At 41.0% G+C, this 23,549-nt stretch overlaps 1 protein-coding gene across 2 annotated transcripts in view; it reads left to right on the top strand.

Annotated features, from left to right (window-relative positions):
- The window catches only part of RNF41 (ring finger protein 41), a 65,993-nt gene extending 62,756 nt beyond the window's left edge, over positions 1-3,237 (top strand). For both annotated transcript variants that reach the window (XM_044284971.1, XM_044284972.1), the window contains exon 6: positions 479-3,237. In XM_044284971.1, the coding sequence (XP_044140906.1) occupies positions 479-830 (352 nt within the window). In that variant the 3' untranslated portion in view covers positions 831-3,237. The remainder of the gene's footprint in view (positions 1-478) is intronic.
- The last annotated feature ends 20,312 nt before the right edge of the window (positions 3,238-23,549 follow it).

Raw genomic sequence — 23,549 nt, 5'->3', positions numbered from 1 at the left:
ATAGTCTCACTGCTCTTACCGTAAAGAATCCTTTTCTTTGTTTGTGTACAAACCTTTCCTCCAGACACATTTAATTTACATAACTTGAAAAGTAAAAGTATTTGGAGGATGATTGGAGTGGGGAAGAACTCTCTCAGGATGCTGATTCTTATGGTTAAAAACGGGTGACAGGTTCCCTTTAACAAGCTGAGCCTCTAATGTCCCCAGGTGTAATGTAGCTATCCCATAAGTTAATGTTCAGTCTTAAAAACAGGCCTTGAGACCTGACTTGGATAATGAGCCATATCCAGAATGGTGGGAATGGATAGGTTAAGGAGTAGGAACAGAAGTTACAAAAGGTGAAATTTTCTCTAAACTACAGAAGCCATAAATGACTAGATTAAATTGCTGAATGCTTCTTTGCAAATCTAATATACATAAGCTAGTTGAATTTTCAGCTAGAAATATATATGTGTAATTTATTTATTTTTAAATATAGGTGGGTGAACTCCTTACAACCTGCACGTGTAACTCGCTGGGGAGGAATGATCTCCACACCAGATGCTGTGCTGCAAGCGGTCATCAAGCGCTCATTAGTAGAAAGTGGGTGCCCGGCGTCCATAGTAAATGAGCTGATTGAGAACGCCCATGAACGCAACTGGCCGCAGGGTCTGGCTACTCTTGAGACGAGGCAAATGAACCGGCGATATTATGAGAACTACGTGGCAAAACGAATTCCAGGAAAGCAGGCTGTGGTGGTGATGGCCTGTGAGAACCAACACATGGGAGAGGACATGGTTTTAGAGCCGGGTCTGGTGATGATATTTGCTCATGGGGTTGAAGAAATTTAATTGTGCACAAACTAATATATGCACTCCTTGTGCTTCTCCATATGCTTCATCCTTCCTTCCAAAAAGCAGGGTCTTGTATCCCAGGCTATCGCTTAACAAATCGGGCCCCGGGCCCCACTCTTGCTGGCGGTGCCCATTTGCTGAGTGCAGGTTAAGGACTTGCCATTGTTGACTTTTGTATGGAAGACACTCCAAGGGTACATAATCTGATTTATATCGTCCCTCACAGTGCACTATGATATCAACGTCAAACAATCCATATTCATTTTCTTAGTTCCACTTGGCGTCTGTTGAAAGTAATGGAAATTGGCCTACAAGGAGCAAAGCAAATTTCAACAATTTGGCAACATTCAGAAGAAACGCTAACACTTATGAAGGAGCAGAGGCATTGTAATGGAATTATGGGCATTTTTATATGAGGTGCAAAGGCATGCTCGTAAATCACTGGTATCTGTAACGGGAGTTATGCTACGACTTGAACCTGGACTTGGGCAAACCACCATGGACTTAGATTTTGCAGGAGAATTTTGTGCAAGTAGTCTAGAATAAAGAAGTAGATATTTTTTTAAACCCTCTGTCATTTGGCACTAGCTTCAGATGTTCAGTTTGTTTTGGTTGTTGTCACAATAAATTAGCAGCAGACAATGCAGCCGTTCCATAGAGGTTCTGCCACTCATCCTGTCTCATAGATGTGAACATATAAAGGTACCACACTGCAGCTTCTCTCCACCTTGAATGAATGGAAGATGCAGTATTTATGGATGTGCAGTGGGGCTCTTGCTACTTTGAATTCTGTGTGTTTTTTGTGGAGGGTTATGTATGTGTTTGGTTTTTCCCAATTCCAATCTTGACACAAGGGAACATGGAGCACAAAAAATGTCACGTGTGGTGTTTTTTTTTTTTTTGTTTTTTGTTCCCCCCCCCCCCCCCCCCCAGGTTTTTCTTTTCTTCTGTGACGCTTATGTATAGTGCGGTTCTTAATTATGATGCCCATGTTTTGAGCATAATGTTACTTTATTTCTAGTCTTAATTATTTTTCTTTCTTTTTTATATACAGCCTAAGGGCTCATGAACACGACTGTATGCCCTCCGACATGCAGTCTGCGAGTGGGCCATATGTCCCATAGTGGCATACATTGTGCGCACAGCATCATAGGTTACTATGATGCTGTGCATATTGGGCCGCACGCTGGACTATTGTCCCGCACTGATATGATCTCATGAGTGTGGGACAATGGCCCCACAGGCAACCCGATGTGCACAGCATCATAGTAACCTATGATGCTGGCTGCATGATGTATGCCGCTCTGGGACATATGGACCGTATGTCTCGGAGGGTATATGGTCATGTGCATGAGCCCTAACACAGTGGGTAAAAAGTTAGGAGTTAATCTTGCATGCTACCGCAAACTGACAGGAGAAGACTACTTGTTCACCTTGTGCATTCTGTAAATGTACTTTTGTCTCTGCTCAAGTTACTACAGCTATATTGAAGTGCTTTATGCCTTAGGCCTCATCTACACTTCCATTTTTCATGGATGTGTGCTGTTCGCATTTTCCACGGACAGCACACGTACCTATTATTTTAACATTTGTTCACATATCAAGTTTTTTTTTATTTTTTTATTTCCATAATTTTTTTTGTCAGGAAGACATGCACTACTTTGGTCCATGATGCGGATCAAACACACCCATTGAAGTCTATGGATCTGTGAAAATCACGGACACGGGTGCGTCTGTTTTTCATGCAAGTAGCAAAGCCGGTCAGCACTAGCTCAATGCACAGGAAAAGGAGCTGCCTCCACAGTCAACATGTAGTAATGAATCCCAGCAGCTGTGTCTTTGCAAATTCAGTTTATTCCAAGATATATCATGTCCTACAACCAGGACGCATTTCGGCAAACATGCCTTTATCAACTGGTACATCCTAAAAGGAATAGAAGTGGTGTGTATATATACAGAAAGTACCGCCTACAAGGATGTCCAACACCCATTATGGGTGGTGCACTCTAAGTGTCAATCAGTACATATAAGAAAAGTATTAAGCAAGAAAAAACGTTAAAGAAAAATAGTGGATTCTACCTTACAATTGGATATAATGTTTCAGTCAAGATCATATTCAAGGATCACATACTATCAGTTCAAAGTAATTTACTGAAAAGCTGAGGTCTAAAAGATGTACATAAAACAAGGATTAGTAATATGAAAAAAATACTTATAGATGCATAATATTATAATCCCAATTAAGACCTCTGGGATTTAATGTATCCAGTATGCCTCCCTATGTAGCAGAAGCTTTTTAGTATCGCCCCCTCTCCTTGGTCTTGTTTTTCATGGAAGACGGATAGGAAATGCTCTTGAAATTTAATTTTCACCTGAGCATTGTCTGTGATTTACAGATGACACACGGCAGGTAAAAATAGACTCTAATCCTTCACGGACATCTTCACAGGTTAAGGACGTGTTTTTTTGTTTGTTTTTATGTATGTAATACTGATACAGAAATGTGAACAAAGCCTTATTCATAGTCTGTGTTTAGATTAATGATTTCCATTGGTGATTTTGAGCCAAAACTAGGTGTGTCTCATGCACACGACCGTTGTTTCATTCCGTGTCCGTTGTTCCGTTTTCTGTGATTTTCTGCAGACCCATTGACTTTCAATGGGTCCGTTGAAAACTCGGCTAATGCACCATTTGTCATCCGCGTCCGTGATCCGTGGTTCCAGTCCAACAAAAAAATATAACCTATCCTATATATATTTTTTTTTTTTACAGAAAACGGTTTGCAGACCCATTCAAGTCAATGGAACCATGAAAAAAAAAACGCGGAGGCACACAAGATTATCGTCCACGTCAGTTTTTTTTTCTTTCCTTTGTCTGGTGATCCTCCAAAAATAAAGGGAGACACACGGAAACAAACTAAAACGGAACAATGGAACCCCATTTTGCGGAATGTAACACAACGGTTGTTTGCATGAGGCCTATCTCTGTGGAGGCTTCAATGCTGGTTTTGGCTCACAATCACTGATTGAAATCACTGACTTGTGAATTAGGCTTTACTATATGCACCTACATAACCACATAATCTTCATGGCTATGAAGCTCCAAGCTGAGTGAACAGCCATTGTGCTACGCAGATAATGTGCAGATTTCCTTGCAGAGGTAGGTGCTCAGAAACCTTACCATACCATATAAATGCTTTATATTTCTATTCAAATACCACTTTGTTGCATTGCTGGCGGGGCCCCTCTATTCGGTGCACCTGGCCTCCCCTGTGCCAGTTAAAGACAGGCACTGGGCAGTATCACTGGTGGAGCAGTGCACCGAAAACCTTACTTGCATAAAAAAATTCTGAGGTTTGGATTTTCACAAGAAAGGTATGGTTGTTTCAGGGCACCTACTCTGTATAGTGGTATGCTTACTTTGAGACAAATTTCGGAAGGTGACTGAGACTAATCACCCAAAAAAGGGACATGATGACTGACAACTCATTTCAATATGGGGACAAAAACTTAAAAAAAAAAAAAAAAAAAACCTAAAGTTTGCTCATTTTAAATCTTGACCAGCTGCATTCTCTTTCCTTTCACTTTGTGTTTACAGTCAAACTTGAAGTTACGCAGAACATATGTCTCCTGTGCTCCAAGCCATGTCCTCATTTATTTCTGTGGTCTTTTGAAGCAGTGTCTGTTTGTAGTATGTGTGTGTGTTTTTGGTTTTTTGTTTTATATACATAAAATATATGGTATGTTTGTGCAGTTTTGTTGGCTCGTGTTACCCCCAACTATAAATTGAACTATGATGGAGATAATTCCCCTGTGAGATTTGTTTTGCCCATAGGGACAACGTTTTGCAGATTTCTTTAGTTGTGTGTATTTTGTGCCAAGATATATTTATTTTAAATGCCCACAGCATACAACAGAGCTTTGGTACAGGAGCTGATTCTTCAGACGGATAATCCCTCATTTCCATACAGATATTAAATGCCTTGTGGAAAGGTTTCTTAATCCCCTTGGATATGTGTTTTCTTTCCTTCTTCCTTTCCAGGGATTTCGGAAAAATACTGGGTGTGCTGCTTGCGTATTAGGGTTATCTACTGAAAATACCGCAATGCCTGTGAGATTCTTGTGCAATCTTCTAGAATCTTCTATTTTAACAAACTGTTTTAAATTGGTATAGATCACATCGGGATTGGGTTGCTTGCTGGGGTCACGTGAGTAATAGATCTTTGGCATGTTAACAAAGGAAAAAAACAATCCTAAAGGTACATTGAAAAGCTGTTACAATGTGGTGATTTATTTAGTGTGATGGTCAATTCAGAATCAGTGTGTTTTTCTGCGCCGACAACTCTGTGTACACATTAGGATTTTACATAATACTGCAATGGATTTTTAGGTGGGCATTGGGCAGGTTTTTTTTTTTTTTTGCTTGTCTGGAAAAAATGCTTGTTCTAAAGATAGTGTCATGTAAAAAAAGGCCATTCTGCTTTAGTAGCTACTTGCATGCCTCATAATCTGGAGCATTGTATGGCTCCTATGTAGTGCTGTTAACGCCATTATTGCTACTATAAATTTATGAATAAATTGCCATCTGGGTGTTACTATTCTCTTTGTCAAGGGGGTGTGTCCCTGCACAGTCTGCCACTGCCAGCACTGATTAGACAGTGGGCAGGGGCACTCCCTCCCCCAAACACACTCACTGGTAACACTCGGTTGGCAATTTATTCATAAACTTCTAGTAGGAATAAAAGATCAGTTTAACACACTTATAGGAAAAGATGCTCCACAATTGTCCATTCACGAGGAATACCATGATTTACTAAAAGGTGACAGGTCCTCTGTAATGCAGGTCACATCCAAAAGAATACGGCTTCTCTCCCATTTTAAGTCAAATTTGCAGATGCAAGAAAATACAGTGCAGCAGTTGTTTCTCTTCTGCCTGCTGGGTCATATCGCTCACCATTTGAACACGTTAATCATGATCCAAAAATAAATGTCTTTTAAAGGAACCATTAAACACAGAAAATGCGCACACACAAATTGTTAGAAATATCCTAGCCCTTCCTTTTTAAAGGGGTTGTCCGCTTAAAAGAAGCTATGGTTACATGTGCTAAAATGGCAAGTTGGGGAACCTAATATACTTTAGTCATCCATTGTGCCCCCCATCTGAAGATATCTGGTCTTGGCACCGCCACTTCTTTTTGAGCCTGACATAGGACAGCATTTCCTGAGTGTTTGCATCAAAGGTGACAGAAGAAGGGGTCGTTTAGCTGTCCCCTTCACACGCTGCCCTGATGACATTTTATACAGCCCTCGAGCACAAGCCAGACTTGGAGGGGTCAGGAGTGGATATCTTCAGATGAAGGCACTTGGATAATAGTAGGAAGTTCTAAAACGTAATATTTTAGATTTATGGAGGTTTAGTTTTTTTACACTGCACAATCCTTTTCCTTATTAGTCAGAACCATAATGTGTAAGTGTGAAGTTCATTTTCTGGAGAATTGAAGAGTCAAATGAGATTGTCTTCTGCAAAAAATGGCTTTACAATACCCCTCAATGTTGGTTATTGGGTTAGAAGCATTTTGAGGTGTACGGTGCAGAACTTTAGCTAGACTTGCCTTCACTAGAGGCAATGGTACAGTTTGCTGCCATAGCCCTGTCTGTAAATGACCTGGCAATTTAACTTGTTACAAAAGCACCGGGGGCATGGTGTCCACTCCTTGCTCCATTCCTGGTGCTGCAGAAGTTATTCAGTGTACAATCTATATGAATACATTAATTTAGTCTTCAAGGATTAGTATTATATGGAGGCATGTATCACTTATAAAATCTATAATAAGCACATAACCTTGCATTTTGCTAAAAATTTGGGGTAACTGTAGCTGAATATTTGTCGTCAAGCTCCGCTCGCTTTCACAGTAACTGAATTGCTTATGAAGTTACAAAATGCACATGGAAGCGCGCATTTGAGGTTTCCTGTGTGGTGTCTCTCTCTCCAGTAGGATTTTTCTGTTTCTTTTGACTTTTTCAGCTTTCCAGGCCAGAGAAGTGAACACTCCCTACAACTACTGGACTTCACTGTTGTGCAGCTGTGTGTAAATTGTGTGATTTTTTTTTTTTTTTTGTACGGCTTTGACCGCCCTTTATGTATTGCAGTGTGGCATTTTAAATGGAGCTCATTTGTGGAGGGGAAAAGCTCTAGAAATGTCTGCTTCAGCAATTTGTTCAGTTCAAATACATCTCGCATATTTAAAATATACTTTAAAAATGAAAGTGCATATTTTTCCAGGCACAGGTATGAATAAATAAACTTTTTATAAAAGCAAACTGCATTTGTTGGTATATTTTAGTCCAGTCTGTGAATGTGTCCTGAACCAAAATGGTCACCATTTTAAAGGACGTATGAAGAGTACATCTGTACGTCAAATACACGGAAGGATCCCAGTGACTTTATATGTGGATTTCACTGCAGATTTTGTCCTTTGCATTACAAAGGAGAGATCCAGGGTGGACATCCGCAAAGTAAATCGACACGCTGATTATTTTTATCTCGTCCACATTTCTGGTACTGTAAAATGCTGTACACAAATTCATGGCTGCAAATCGCAGTGTTTCAGTCCTTCTAGAGTCACACTGAGGCCCTGATATATCATGCCTTCACGCCATAATTCTGGCTTCAAAAAGTCCCAAAATAGGTCTTGTGCGACTTTTTGCACTAGCTTGTTAAAAAATGTTGGAACTTTTTTACACCAGTTTTGAAATGTGGGTGTGGTAAGTTTCACTCCAGAGTTATCATTGACACTTTAAAAAGTCACACTTGCTCCAGTGACAGCAGGGCATCCCATAGAGAAGGCGGGAACCATTCCTGGGTGTTCCTGCCTTCTGGATCGCTGTATTCATAGCGCTAAAGGTGCACTGTGTATACAGATTGGGAGGCAATATGCCGCTTCCCGTTCCGGCCTTGACTGTCATGTGACTACCGGGCCCGAGGGAGACTGTAGGAGCTGCCTGGTCTTCCTTGGATTTTGATCAAACCTGCCGTGAGTCTGTACAACCTCTCTGGGGGCTATATTCCCTCTGTAACTGGAGTTAATATATCAGCCCCAGTTGCAGGCTAAAATCACAGAGAAAAAAAAAATTTCACTAACACAATAGATGAGAACATTATATATGGACTAAACCAGGGATGGCCAACCTGCAACTCTCCAGCTGTTGGAAAAACTCTCAGCATGCCCAGACTGCTTACAGCTATCAACCTACAGCAGGGCCTCATGGGAATTGTAGTTTTACAACGGCTGGAGAGCTGCAGGTTGGCCAGCCCTGGATTAAGCCCTTACTCTGATAACATCTGAGACGCTCAGCCTATAACATGTATTTTGATTAATACACATCTTTGCCTGCCTACCAGTGCCAAGGTGGTCTGTCAGGCAGGTCCTACTCTAAACCTACCTATGCTGTTGGGCATCTACATTCAGGAGAGCAGACCCTGCACATATAGGCCCCTTTCACACTGGTAAGAATTCTGCACAGGTGTAATGCTTGAGGTGAACGCTTTGCACCCGCACTGAATCCGGACCCATTCACTTCAATAAGGCTGTGCAGATGAGCGGTGACACTTGGTGCGATTCTCACACAACGCTCATGTTCTATATTCTGCGTTTTTCACGCAACGCAGGCCCCATAGAAATGAACGGGGCTGTGTGAAAATCGCAAGTAATTGCGGATGCGGTGCGATTTTCAGGCATGCCTGATAGGAGATGGGGATGAGTAACCCCGGACCCCATTAAAGTCTATTCACTGTATTATTTTCCCTTATAACCTTGTTATAAAGGAAAATAATAGCATTCTTAATCCAGAATGCTTAGTAATATGTGCCTTGGGTTAAAAAATAAAAGAAAAAATTAACTCCCCTCATCCACTTGATCGCGCAGCCGGCATAGTCTTTCTTCTTTCAGACCCTACAAATGGACCTTTTGATGACGTAATGAGTGCGGTGATGTCGGCGGAGGTCCTTCTGAAAGAAGATGGAAGATTGCGTCACATCAAAGAAGATGATGCTGGCTGTGCGATCAAGTGGATGGCTGAGGTGAGTTATGTTTTTTTATTATTTTTTTTAACCCTCAAATGACTTTATACTTACCATTCTTTAATACAGAATGCTATTATTTTCCATTATAACCATGTTATAAGGCAAAATAATACAGTGAATAGACTTTAATAGGGTCCGGGGTGGCTCATCACCATGTTCAGTGAAGAGGTTCGGGTCTGGGTGCCACATTCATTTTTTTTTTCTCGCGCGTGCAAAACGCATTGCACGGAAAAAAAACTGAACATCAGAATGCAATCTCGTGCCTACTCGCGCAGGTTTCCCACAATGCACCCTGAACGCATCTGACCCTAACCCATGTGAGGGGGCCCCCCCCCCCCCCCACCCGCATAGAGTGCTGCTCCTAGTTACCTCTGTGTGCATCAAGCAACCTGTGAGAGGAGGAGCAAACACCGCTATATGAACCACCTAATCAAGGTCAACTGTGGGAAAGGCAGGGCAAAAGTGCACAAAAATGCTACTCCCCATATAATAGAGGAGCACATTACACTCAAGGGAGTGGCAACTTCAAGTGTGTAGTACAAACTAAACAAACATCACTGAGAAAAGATAAAAAAACTAAGATAAAAACATCCTGCACAATATGATAAATAAATATGTGGATATCCATGGCTACATTCAGGAGAGCAGACCCTGCACATACAGGGACAGATTTATCATGACTCTGACAGCTCACTCCACTTTCACATATGGCTAAAGTCAGTTTTAGCCAAGTCAGATTTATGATCGGTCCTTTAAGACTGTAATAAATGTGGTTTGATGGTAGCAGTTTATCCGTCAGTAAAAGTCATCTTTATGAAAAAGTCGCACATTCTATTAAAAAGTCTCATAAGATAAGCATGGTCCTCACTGGAGTGAAATTGCAACTTTTTTGCGACTTTTTAAATAGTCCCAATAGTAAATCTGTCTAGAGAATCATTTACATAAGAAAACACGCCCACTTTCAGAAAACTGGCAAGCATAGTGCAGAGCAGAGCAAATTTGTGCGCAGTTTTAGCGTTTGGGACTTTTTCACTCCATTATTCTGACCTGAGCTAATGATAAATCTGGCCCCTAGTGTGCTGCTACTTGTTACCTCTGTGTGCAGTCAAGCATCCAAAGAGATGAAGAGCTCGCACAGCTATATGTACCACCTAATCAAGTTCACCTGTGGTATAGGCGGGGCAAAAGCACACAAAAAAAAAATGCTACTCCCAAAGTGGGATAATAGGAAAGCATTTAGACTTGAAGGTACCACTCCTTTAAGTATATACTACAGACTAAACAAAAATCACTGGAAAAGATTTAGAAAAATTAGGGATGCTCAACCTGTGGCCCTCCAGCTCTTGAAAAACTACAACTCCAAGCATACTATAAGGCTGAGTTCACACGGGCGAGATTTCTGCGCGGGTGCAATGCGGTAGGTGAACTTGTGTTGCGTGAAAATCACAGCATGCTCTATATTGTGCGTTTATCACGCAACGCAGGCCCCATAGAAGTGAATGGGGCTGAGTGAAAATCGCAAGCATCCGCAAGCAAGTGTGGATGCGGTGCGATTTTCATGCATGGTTGCTAGGTGACAGTCTATTCACTGTATTATTTTCCCTTATAACATGGTTATAAGGGAAAATAATAGCATTCTGAATACAGAATGCTTAGTAGGTGGTCAATTAAGGGTTAAAAAAAATTAAATAATTAACTCACCTTCTCCTCTTGATCAGGTAGCTGCCGGTCTCTTCTTACTTCTTTAATGATGAGCTGCCGGCTAAAGGACCTGTGGTGACGTCAGATCACATGCTCCAATCACATGGTCCATCAACAGTAGATTCAAATATAATATATAGATAAAGCCCTTGTTCTGATATGATAAAATCTGAGATTCTTAGCCAATATATTTTGATCAAAACACATCTGTGCCCAACTGATATCACCTTGTCAATGGTAGGCGGGTACAGATGTGTTTTGATCAAAATATTCAAATATACCCCAAAATGGTGCCTATAAAAACTACAGTCCTTCAGAAAATGTGTCCTCACACAGCTCGTTTAACAATTAAAGTAAAGTTATGGCCCTTAAAATTCATTTTAGCAAATTCCATGTTAGAAAATCCTGATGCTGCTCCAGTGTTTTTGCTGGATTAGTCATGGATCAGTAAAAATGCTTCCGTCATGATAATTCAACCATCGGATGTGAACGGATCCAGTAGTATTATCTTTAAAATAACCATGACGGATCCGGCATGAACACCATTGAAAGCCAATGGGGACAGATCAGTTTTCTATTGTGTCCGAGAAAACGGATCCGTCCGATTCTAGTGCACTCCATTTCGTTTATATTTGTCCTCATTGACAATGAATGGGGACAAAATGGAAGTGCTAGTGCAAAAGTAGCCTTAGTATTATAAATTCTATAAAGCGCTTGTTGGGTCAAAGTGCTCACTGCACCCATTAGAGATTCTTTGGGTGGTGTAGTTTCCAAAATGTGTGTTTTTTTTTGTTTTGTTTTGTTTTTTGGGAGGGTTCCACTGTAGGGTCTCTTCAAATGTAAGATGGCACCTAAAGACCATTCCAGCAAAATTTGCCCTCCAAAAACCATATGGTGCTCCTTGCCTTCCCAGCGCTGCTGTGCATCTTCATTTTGCTTTACTTGTGGAACATCTAAAGGGTTAACAACATTTCTAAAATCTGTTTTGAATAAATTGAAGGGTGTAGTTTCTATAATTGGGTAATTTATACGTGGTTTCTATTATGTGAGCCCCACAAGTGACTTCAAATCCTTTAAAAAGTCATTTTTTTTTTTCTTTTGACGTCCTCAAAAAAATAAAATGACAGTGCCAAAATTATGCCAATGTAAAGTAGACATATGGTGAATGTTAAAGGGGTTGTCCGCTTTTTGCTATTGATGACATCGTCAGGATAGGTCATCAATATCAGATTAGCAGTGGTCAGACACCCAGCACCTCCACGATCAGCTGTTTGATGAGAAGGCAGCACTCATATGAGAGCTGCATTCCCTGCTCACCTCAGCAATTGCAGTGGTGAGCAGGTGTAATTACAAGAATGTTGTCCCCATTCACTTCTATGGGACAGCTCTGTCTGCTCAAGTGCATAGGAAAGAGCCATCCCGTAGAAGTGAATGGGAATGGCATACTTGTAATTACACCTGCTCACCACTGCAATTGCTGCAGCACGCAGGTAAACAAAGCAGAAAAAGCAGCTTCCGTATGAGCCCTGCCTTCTCTTCAAACAGCTTATTGGTGGGGGTGTCGGACCCCTGCTGATGTGATATTCATGACCTATCCTGAGGATAGGTCATCAATACCAAAAAGTAGACAACCCCTTAAGTATTTTATGAGGTATCACTATCTTAAAAGCGGAGAGATTCAAATTTAGAAAATTAGTTAATTTTTCCACATTTTCTGTAAATTTGGGATTTTTTTAAAATAAAGGTAAAACATATCAACTTAAATTTACCACTAACATGAAGTACAATGTGTCACGAGAAACTAATCTCAGAATAGCTTGTGTCAGGATCATCATGACTTAGACTCCGGATGTGAGCTTAAAGGGTGACCCATAGTTTAAGGTCAACCTCCCACTCCTCTATTTTGAGCCACAGGGTTACGCTAAATCTTCCCCCTTTAGCTATGTGAAATCCACATCTAAGGGATATTAGCTGCCACCACTTGTCATATTAAGCAGACAAGACGCCTTCAACTAGGTAACTCCGAATTACCCACTGAAACCCACTACTCTCTTTAGCATTCACAGGGTTAATACACCAATATACGTAACGCTTCTTCTGAGGTCATGAGATTGTTTAGCACACAAGGCTTTTATTAAAGTGGAGTTTTACTAGCTAAAGGACAGTGTGTATAAAATATACAGTTATCACAAGGTAAAAATACAATACAACAAATAATTTGAAAAAAAAAAGGATAAAAGGACCAGAACTTAATATTACGAGACTGTAGACGTGTGGTTCCCTGGAGGTAACAGCAGTTTGTTTAAACTGATTATCTATCCTCTGGAAAAATCATCAGCATCTGATCGGCAGGGGTCCGACACCCAGGACCCCCACCGTTTAGCTCTTTGAGAAGGTAGCGGCGCTCAAGAAGCGCAGCCTTCTTACTGTTTACCGCAGGCCCAGTGAGGTCATGATTTCAATATCAACTGGCCTGGGCGCGGATAAGCTCCAGCCATTTGCTGTCAACTGGCAAGGGAGGAAGCCCCAGGGGTCCAGGCTTCAAGGAGGCGCCAGGTGGATAAAGTCACACCTCAACCAGCCAGGTTGGAGGCAAGCTAATCCTGCAGGAAAACCCCCAGCAGGAAGTCTCAGCCCTTGCCAGGATCAATGCTACCTCCCAGACATGTTGGCACCTACATTTCATAAGGAATTATGAATCGTCTGTCCATCCCAGGCGTAATTCGGTTCTTTTTTTGTGATCCTGGGGTAAAGCCAAGCATCCACGTTGTACTGGCTTGATGCCAGGGAAGGGAGATATACATATCTCCCCACAGAAACCAAATAATGGTACCATGTTTAGACTCTACTTGTAGCCGGAGCCCAGGCGGATCTGTTGGTCCCAGAACCATCTGCCTGTTGGGTTTTGTGGGTCAGTTTCTGCCAGCCCAGCAGAGAGGAGGGTGGACCCCTCCCAAAGACCGGGAGGGGAGGGATCGGCTACAGGTTAAAAGGTTCGTGCCAAGTGGGCGTGTCCTTTCTGAAGGGGGTCACATCGTGCCAATGTGTTTGGAGAGACCGGGAACCAGCTGACATCACTGCCCCACGTGACTGCAGCCGAGGACTATTCCACCATCATAACCCAAAGGGACTTTCATCTACTCGGTAACTGACTTTTGCTCTGCTTAACCCTGTTGTACCTATATCACCTGTATCTGTAACCTCAGACCACTGTATATATTCTCTGTATATATTGTGTTATATCTAGTGTGCCCTTACGGCGATTAAATATATAATTTAATCATGTGCTATCTTGTATCTCGATCTCGAATCCCCACATCCGTGTTTCGGCCTAGTTATAAGCTCCCGCGGGTTGGTTTCTCACCCTATATAATCCCGTTAGCGGACCAGGCTTATATCAAATGAGAAGCTGGTGGCAGATTTCCCGGGCTGAGAAAGCGCTGTTTTTACTGCGGCAGTGAAAAGGCTCTCTCAGCTTGTTGCCTCTCTGTACCCGCTTGGACCAGAGGTGTCTGTGTAAACTGTACCAAGCTGACATTACCTGCTCCTCTGGAGGGCGTAACGTCACGCTTGGTAACCCGTGACCATAACGCGTCTCGTGAGCTCGACATAGGTGACGTCAAGCTGGCAAGAGGTCTGCTATTCGTCACAATACCAATGAAAACGACAACCCATCACGCAAAAATAATAGTCCCTCCTACAACTATGTTGACGGAAAAATTTATGTTATGGGTCTTAGATTTTGGTGATGCAAAAAATAATGTTTAACAAAAAGTGATTTTATGATATAAAAGTCGTAGAACATGAAAAAAACTATACAAATTTGGTGTCACCATAAACGTATCAACTCACAGAATAAAATTATCATATCAAATATACATGGAGAACCCTATAATTTTTGCCCACTTCACCTCCTAAAAAATGGAAAAAAGCGCTCAAAAAGTCATATAGACCCCAAAATTGTACCAGTAAAAATTACAGCCCGCCCTGCAAAAAAACAAACTCACACAGTTAAATTGACGGGAAAATCTAAAAGTTAGGGATCTTTGATTTGGTTATGCAAAAAAAAAAATGTTTAATAAAAAGTAATTTTATGATATAAAAGTGTTATACCGTGAATAAAACAATATAAATTTGGTATCGCTATCACTGTATCAACCCACAAATTAAAAGTATCTTATCGAATATCCCACGTGGAGAACCCCATAAAAAATAAAAATAAAAAACACTAGCAGAATTGCGATGCTAGCCCACTTCACCTTATACATTTTGTTAATAAAAAGCAATCAAAAAGTCATATGTACCCAAATATGGTATAATTAAAAACTACAGCCCGTCCCGCAAATAATTTGCCCCCACACAGCTTGGTCAACAAAAAAAATAAAAAAGCAATGGCCCTTAAAATCTATTTTTAGCAAATTCCATGTTAGAAAATGCAGATGCCGCTCCTTTCCTTTTGAATTCTGCCATCTGCCCATATAGCAGTTTACGACCACATATGGAGTGTTGGCGTATTCAGGAGAAAATGGGTAAAAAAATATGGGGTGCATTTGCTCCTGTTATTCCTTGTTAAAATGGCCTTAAGGGACTTTTTCTTTTAAAAAAATATAATTTTTCATTTTCACAGCCAAGTGTTTCTACATATTATTAAACGCCTGTGAGGTCAAAGTGGTCAGTAATCCTCTCAATGAGTTATTTGAGGGGTGGTTTCCAAAATGGGGTCACTTTTTGGGGGTTTCTGCTGTAGGGGTGCCCTAGTGTGCCTTCAAATATGACACAACATCCAAAAGCCATTCCAGCAAAATCTGCTCTCCAAAAACCATATGTTGCTTTTTTCCTTCTGAACTCTGCTGTGTGCCCATACAACAACTGTTTACGAACATAATTGGGGTGTTTTTGGTAAATTGCAAAATCAGGGTAATAAATATTGAGGTTTGTTTTGCTGTTAACCCTTGCTGTGTTATTGGAAAAATTTGATAAAAATTTAAAATCTGCACAAAAACTGAAAATTCTAAATTTCACATCAATTTTCCTTGAATTCTTGTGGAACACCTAAAGGATTAACATAGTTTGTAAACCCAGTTTTGAATAATTTTAGGGGTGTAGTTACTAAAATGGGGTCACTTTTGAGTTGTTTCTATTATATAAGGACCTTAAAGTGACTTCAGAACTGAATTAGTAGTCCTTGAAAAAGTCGGTGTTGAGAAATTCTAAGCCTCTTAACATCCTAATAAAATAAAATGTTATTTTCAAAATGATGCCAACATAAAGTAGACATATAGGGAATCTTAAGTAAAAACTATCTAATGAGGTATCACTATCTGCCGTTAAGGTGTAGAAATACAAAATTTAGAAAATGTAATTTTTTCCAATTTTTCTGTGGATTTTTTATAATATAGGTAAAACATATCGAGCCAAATTTGCCCCTAACATCAAGTGCAAGATGTCAAGAGAAAACAATCTCAGAATAGTTTGGATAAATAAAAGCATTCCAAAGTTAATAGCACATAAAGTGACACGTCAGATTTGCTAAATTAGACGTGGTCACGAAGGTAAAAAATTGCTTAGTCTTGAAAGGGTTAACAAACAAGTTTTATAAGGTCAGTTCTTCGCTCATAATCTGTCCACTTCCATCGAACCTGTGATAATATTCTGGACACGCGCAAATCAAACATGGAGGGGTTAGAGGTAGTACTGGATAAGTTCCTTAATTATTACATCTTGCAGGGCTCTGATTGAAGTGACGTTAACACAAGTGATGCCAGTGGATGGCCTAATTCCAATCATAATCAGCAGACAGCCAAGTTATGGATTAGGTCCATAGTGTTAGTGTTTATTTTGTGAAATATTTGTTTATTGATTTAAAATTATAAACATTTACAAATAATAAGAAAATGGTAAATGTGTACAGAGATAGTCAATCAATCAGCCCATCAGATTGCATATGAAAAAAAAAAATCTTTAGTAGATACAGTACTAGCTTCATACAGATCAATCAGTATATAGATGGAGGGATATACATAATGAGGGGTGGTTGGATAATAATGCCAGTATTAAAGATCATGTTGATTGACTGAGCAGCCCTGTCCTATGGAGGTGGAGCTCACACGCCATTTCTAGACCTGATCAGAGGAGAGCGTTATTGTTAAGTGTGTGCCGAAAATCTGCCGAAATTTGTGATATATCTATAGGAACTGTAACCCAACCTCTGTAACCCAGAGACTCCTAAGATCTAAGGCTGGGAGAGAGGAAATCATACCATCACTGAGCAGAGAGGAGATAGGTAGTTCCATCTTATGCCAAAACTCCGCCAAGTTTTCCAATTTCAGATTAGGGAGCAGATATGGTAAGTACTTTTCAGGGTAAGAGGCGAGGGGAAGGGAGCAGGTACTGGGGATCTGTGTTGATTCTGCCAGACACCAAACATTTTTCTAGTGAGAGGGTAACCCACAGCAAATGATGCAGGGAGATATCTAGAAGGGATTTCTCCAGTTGTTTTGAGAGTAAGTGGTTTTTTTCGGTGAACAAACTCTGACCACCTACACATCTGGATGGCTGTATAGTACCTGTGAACATCTGGGAGGCTGGCACCTCCCAGACCCTTGAGCACAGTAAGATATCTGTAGGATATCTCAGGTCAAGAACTTCCCCAGAGAAAGTGAGAGAACATACGTTTTACAGTGGTAAAAAAGAAGGGGGGAGGTGAATTGGTGCTGTTTGCATGAGATATAAAAACTTTGGCATGATAAAGGTGGTGAGAATCGCTTTTCTACCTAGCCATAAAACATAGGGGGCTTTAATGTTCTGAAGTTGGGCAGAGACTGAGGTCAAAAGGGGTTGATAGTTAAGGGGATAGATCGTCGAGAGATCCCTTGACATCCGAACTCCTAAATATGTGATGTGCGGGAGCCAGGGCCTGGGCGGTAGATGCCTCCAAAGATGATAAGGATACATTTAGCATGTAAGGATACAATAAATGGTATTGATGACCTTAATGGAATTGAGTTTGCCTTCTCTAGAAGGTACGAAGCCAGCTTGTTTGGCATTGATCAGGGAGGGGAGCAATGATTGGACCCGATTAGCTAAAATCTTTGCCCAGAGCTTCACGTCACAATTTAGCAACAAGATGGGTTGGTAACTGCTGCAGAGAGTACTGTTTTTCCCCTCCTTCGCCAAGACCGAGACCTGTGTTTCAATTGCCTGTGGAGGCAATGAAGAGCCGGTTTGCAAATAGCGACATAACTTTTGGAGGTTAGGGCCCAGCACAGAAAATAACTTTTTAAAATACACAACAGGAAGGTCATCCAGGCCTGGAGTTTTACCTAATGGGGTTGACTGAAGGGCCAATCTAATCTCCTGTATTGTCACCGGGTCTGTCAGGGACGAAAGTTGGTGGCGTCAACCGTGCTTAGGAAGAGTGCGTTAAGGAAAGATTGGATACTCGACAATCGTGATTGTATAAATTAAGTTGTTTCTTTGACTATGAGGTTGTAAAGGGTACTGTAAAAGGCTCTGAACTGCTCAGCTATCTGCTCTGTCTTGGTGAGGGAGGCACCATTCTCCGAGCATATGGCATCTATGGTAGTTGAGGATTTAGCAGATTTAACCAGCGCTGCCATGCACCTGCTCCCTCTATCCCTGTGGACATAAACTTTCTGTTTAGCATACATCAGGTTTTTAGCAGTATGGGCATTGAGTAAAGACTTCAACTGCGAGCGAAGATCCCTTAAATCATCTTGATCACAGGGGGCCATGGATTTTTTTCCCCCTATTTTCTCCAGGGCCGCAATCTGGGCTAGTAGTAAATCTAATTGTTTATTTCTACGTTTTTTAAGTCGGGACCCCAGAGCTATGAATTTTCAATGAATATATGCCTTGTGGGTTTCCCAGACCGTAGGAAAAGGAACTTCCCCAGTATCGTTAGTTTGCAAGAAGAATGTCAGTTTGGAACAAAAGCTTGTGAGTATCTCCTCGCTGCCCAGCAGGGTCTCATTTAGTCTCCAAGAATCTTCCCCAAATCCAGCAAGTTACATCTCAGTGTCACCGATGCGTGGTCTGAAACAGTGTTATTCCCTATATCAGACCTAGAGATTGAGGATAGGAGGGTCTGAGAGACCAGTAAGTAGTCAAATCTCTGATAGCTATTGTGGACATTGTAGAATGTGTAGTCCCTGTCACTCGGGTGCATTATCCTCCATGCGTCTATATCAAATGCATTGTGGCCAATAGAGATTTCAGCTGTCTAAGGTGGAGAAAGGAAATCGCTGAGCACGAAGTGGAGGAGTCCTGAAGGGGATCTAGCATTAAGTTGAGGTCACTTCCCACAATCCGGGCGCCCTCATCGAACGCCTGAAATTTGCGTAATGTGGCCACCATCAAACTAATCTGACCAGAATTAGGTTCATATAGATTTGCTATGGAAAGCAGTGTGTTACCTACATAGCCCTTTAAGAATATAAACCTTCCATCACCATCTGTTTGAACAATGTGGAGAGAGAAAGGAAACCCTCTTTTTAGGGCAATACTGACCACTCTGGAAGCATGAGGACCATGTGGTGTTGTTCATCCATCGTTTTTTCGATGAGGACCTTGACATCTGATAGATCTTCGGCCATTAGAAGATTGTCCTGACGGATCAGGGAACGCCATATATAACGATCATGCGCCAGATATTCCCACAAGGTGATGTTGATATCCAGGGACTTGAGAGAGGCTTCCAGTGTATCTTTGTATCGCTTCTTTTGCCCCCTCTGCAATCGCTTACACTCGGACAGCTCACCATAGAAGATCTGTCTAGGGATGCGATGGTCTGGCATCCTTATGACATGGCCTGACCAGCGCATCTGGGCTTTTATCAGTAAGGTGTAAACTGATGGTAAGCCTGCTCTAAAGAGGACTTCTGTATCTGGCAGCTTATCCTGCCACTGGATCCTCAGGATTCTACGGAGGCAAGTCATGTGAAAGTGGTTCAGCTGTCTAGCATGTCTTCTGTATACTTCCACGGCGGTCCCACGCAATGGTCCGCAGTCTGCCGAATGCAGAACTTGCCTTTGCAATTCTGCAGTTGACCTCAATGTCAATTGTCACTGCACGGGAGAGGGTACTGCCAAGATACGTATATTTGTCCACTGCATGCAGCTTTTGTCCTTTGACTGTGATGGTAGGTTCATGATATTGGGCTTTCGGAGCTGGCGGGTACATCACTTTGGTTTTCTTCGCATTGATGATGAGGCCAAAGTTGTCACATGCTGCTGCGAATTTGTCCATACTGGCTTGTATTTCCTGCTCTGATTTCCCATTAAGGGCATAATCGTCAGCAAAAAGAAAGTCACGAAGCACAATCTCTTTTACCTTGGTGATAGACTGGAGTCTTTGTAGGTTAAACAATTTCCCATCGGTTCTATACCTCAGATTGATTCCCAGTGAACTATTCTGGAAGGCATCTGACAGCATGGCTGAAAACATTATGCTGAATAGGGTTGGTGCGAGCACGCATCATTGTTTAACGCCATTTGTGACAAGGAAGGCCTATGAAGATTCACCAACGCTCAGAACACAAGCCGCCATACCATCATGGAATTGCCATACCATCAGGAATCAGGATTAATCTGTTTGGGCATCCAAACTTCAGCATAACGCACCATAAGCCTTTGCGACTAACTGTGTCAAAAGCCTTGGTAAGATCTATAAAGGTGATGTATAGTTCACGATTCTGCTCCTGATATTTCTCCTGAAGCTGTCGAGCTGCAAATATTATGTCCATCGTGCCACACTCTTTGCGAAAACCACACTGTGTCTCAGGTATCAGACCCCGTTCCAGATGGTCAATCAGACGATTCAGCAACATTCGTGCCAAGATCTTGCCTGCAATTGATAAAAGTGATATTCCTCTATAATTATCGCAGATTTGTCTATTATCTTTCCTTTTATAAAGGTACACGATGGACGCATCTTTCAGTTCCTGAGGTATGGAACCTTGATTCCAGAAAGACTGGAACAATTGGGTGAGTTTTTCAACAAGCACTGCACCAACTTCCGCCAGAATTCCATCAGATCCTGGCACCTTACCGCTGGACAGTTGACTGATGGCCTGTAAGGTTTTAGCATCTGATGGTCGGACATCCAGGCTATAGTTGATATCCACCTGGGGTATTCTGTCAATTGCCTCATTATTGATGGTGGATGGGCGGTTCAGCACAGAGTGGAAATGTTCAGCCCAATGCTGTAGAATCAGAGTTTTCTCAGTGATGAGAGTTGTACCATTCAAATCCAGTAGAGGAGAGCTTCCTGAGGACTAAGGTCCATACAGGGATCTGATGGCTTCATAGAAACGTTTGGTATCTGCTTTGGCACTCAGCCAGCAGTCCTGCATCTTACAGAGTTTACTCTGTATAGTCCTGTGAGTGTTGATAAAAGCATTTTTCTTTGCAGTTGATGACGGGCCATTTTGATGAGAACGGTGAAGGCAATTTTTTTTTCGGCTAACAAGGCCTTAATCTCTTCATCGCTTTCATCAAACCAGTTCAGTCGTTTCCTGCATGCGGGTCCAAGAGCCTTAAGTGCAAACGAATGCAAGATGTTCCGGAAACATTTCCAATCCTTCTCAGCGCTTTCCTGTATTTGCAGGTTCGTGAGTTGATTATCAATATCTTTTACCAATGAGGCTGCTATATTGGGATTTGCCAATGTATTGACATTGATCTTCTTTATCACAACTCTGTTTCCATGTGGCCGCTTCTTTGGTTTGATTTGGATATTTAGTTTAGAAATGATGAGTTTATGGTCAGTCCAGCAGTCAGCACTCAGCATGGCCATAGTTACTCTTACATCCTGTATGTCTTTCCTCCGCACTATAACATAATCAATTAGGTGCCAGTGCTTGGAGCGTGGGTGCATCCAGGACGTCTTTTTGCGAGTGTTTTTTTTTTTTTTTAAATATCTCTTTATTTCCATCATTTCAAATTTCATCATCAATAGATAAAAGTTACATTTTTAATCCATCAGAAAGAGAACATTCTAATCTTTGTACATAAGCAAATATTTTTACTCCCTGTTTACCCACCCTCCTACCACCCTTATGGGGAGGGAGAGGGGGACGTGTAATACAACAAAAAGAATTAAAAAAAAAACCTCGATCTATCCAGCCCTAAAGTAACCACTTCTTCCATATTTCATCAACAGTTTTTTCTTTTCTACTATGGCCCTCCATCACCCGTTCTTCTTTAATCAAGTCGTCAACTGCTTTTCTCCACTGCCGAGCTGTTGGAGGGTCAGCCCCTACCCATTTCTTAAGTATTAGGAGTCTAGCTTGAAATAGCACTTTACTCAAGACCATACGTATATCTCTATTTAGGCTCAGGTGTTCGGTTGCCCCCAAAATACAAGTCATGGGATCTTCTGATATTTGAACCTTCAAAATTCGGTATATAGTATCTGTTATTTCTGTCCAATATCTGAACAGTCTTGGGCATCTCCAAAAACAATGTATTAAATCGGCATTCTCTCCCCCACATTTTATACAATCATCCGAAGCTCTAACACCCATTCTTTTCAATATCCATGGGGATCGATGCAACCTGTGAACTACAAAGAATTGTGAGATCTTATGTGAACCCCTGTTTGAGACTCGAGAATAATTCTTTAAAGCATCGTTCCATTTTTCTTCCGTAAAGAATTGAAGTTCATTCTCCCATTTTTTCCTAGCTAATATTGTAACCCGTTTCTTTTTTCCCTCCATCAATATCTTATATCTTTTTGCCGTTATTCCTCCTCTTTCACCCACGTTGGTAAATTTGTGCAATAACTCAGATCTTTCCATCTTATATTTGTCCTCTTGCATAGCTGACCTCAATGCATTCCTAAGCTGAAAATATTTATATATGTCCTTATGCGGTATACCAAACTCTCTAACCATTGTATTAAAGTCTTTCAATTTACCCTGTTCAAATATCTGGTTTAAGTATTTCATCCCATTTTTTTCCCAGTCTATATACGTCTTAATCCCTTGCAGTTCCTTAAGGTTAATATTTTATATATAGGTGTATATTGCAAAAACCCTTTAATCTCTAATATTTTTTTAATTTCCACCCATATGTATTCCAGTAAGTTTAAAACTCTATTTCCGATACTATTTCTCCCCAGTGTACCTGATTCCAGCACCTCTAAAAAGTTCCATTCTTCTTTCCATCCCCAATCTATTTACTACCTGCCTACCCACCAAACCATCTAAACTACTTTTATATGACCATATTGTGTAATTATATAGTAAAAAACCAATTCGGAACTGCTAATCCACCTTCTCTCACTGGGAGCTGGAGTATCTCTCTCTTTATTCTGGGAATCTTACCTTTCCAAAGGAAATCTCCCATTAAACTATCAAGTAGTCTAAAAGTACCCTGCAGCAGCCTAACTGGGGCATTTTGAAGAACATATAATATTTTAGGGAGGAAAACCATTTTTATTAAATTTACACGACCCTGTATTGAAATTGGTAATCTACACCAGACATGTATTTTGGCCCTAAGTTCTTTTAATAGGGGGAGTACATTTAATTTTTCATATTCTTCTATATTTCCAGAGATTTGTATCCCTAAGTATTTAAAGTTTTCTTGTTTTCCCAACACCTGCACCTTTAAAAGCCCCTGTGGTTGTGCATCTCCCAACATCAACATATATGATTTCCCCCAATTAATATTTAATCCAGAAAAACAGCCAAACTTATCTATTATGTCTATAACTCTATTAAACTGATCCCCACTATTATGCATAAATAACAAAATAGTCATCCGCGTACATTAACAATTTTTCTTCCCCACCCTCATAGTGAAAACCTTTAATCTCCCTGTCATTTCTTATTATACATGCCAAAGGTTCAATCGCAATAGTGAATAATAGTGGAGAGAGAGGGCATCCCTGCCTAGTGCCCCGATATAG

Source organism: Bufo gargarizans, chromosome 3 (assembly GCF_014858855.1).
Source record: "Bufo gargarizans isolate SCDJY-AF-19 chromosome 3, ASM1485885v1, whole genome shotgun sequence".
Classification (NCBI taxonomy): domain Eukaryota; kingdom Metazoa; phylum Chordata; class Amphibia; order Anura; family Bufonidae; genus Bufo; species Bufo gargarizans.
This window is presented reverse-complemented; position numbering and strand designations above follow the sequence as displayed.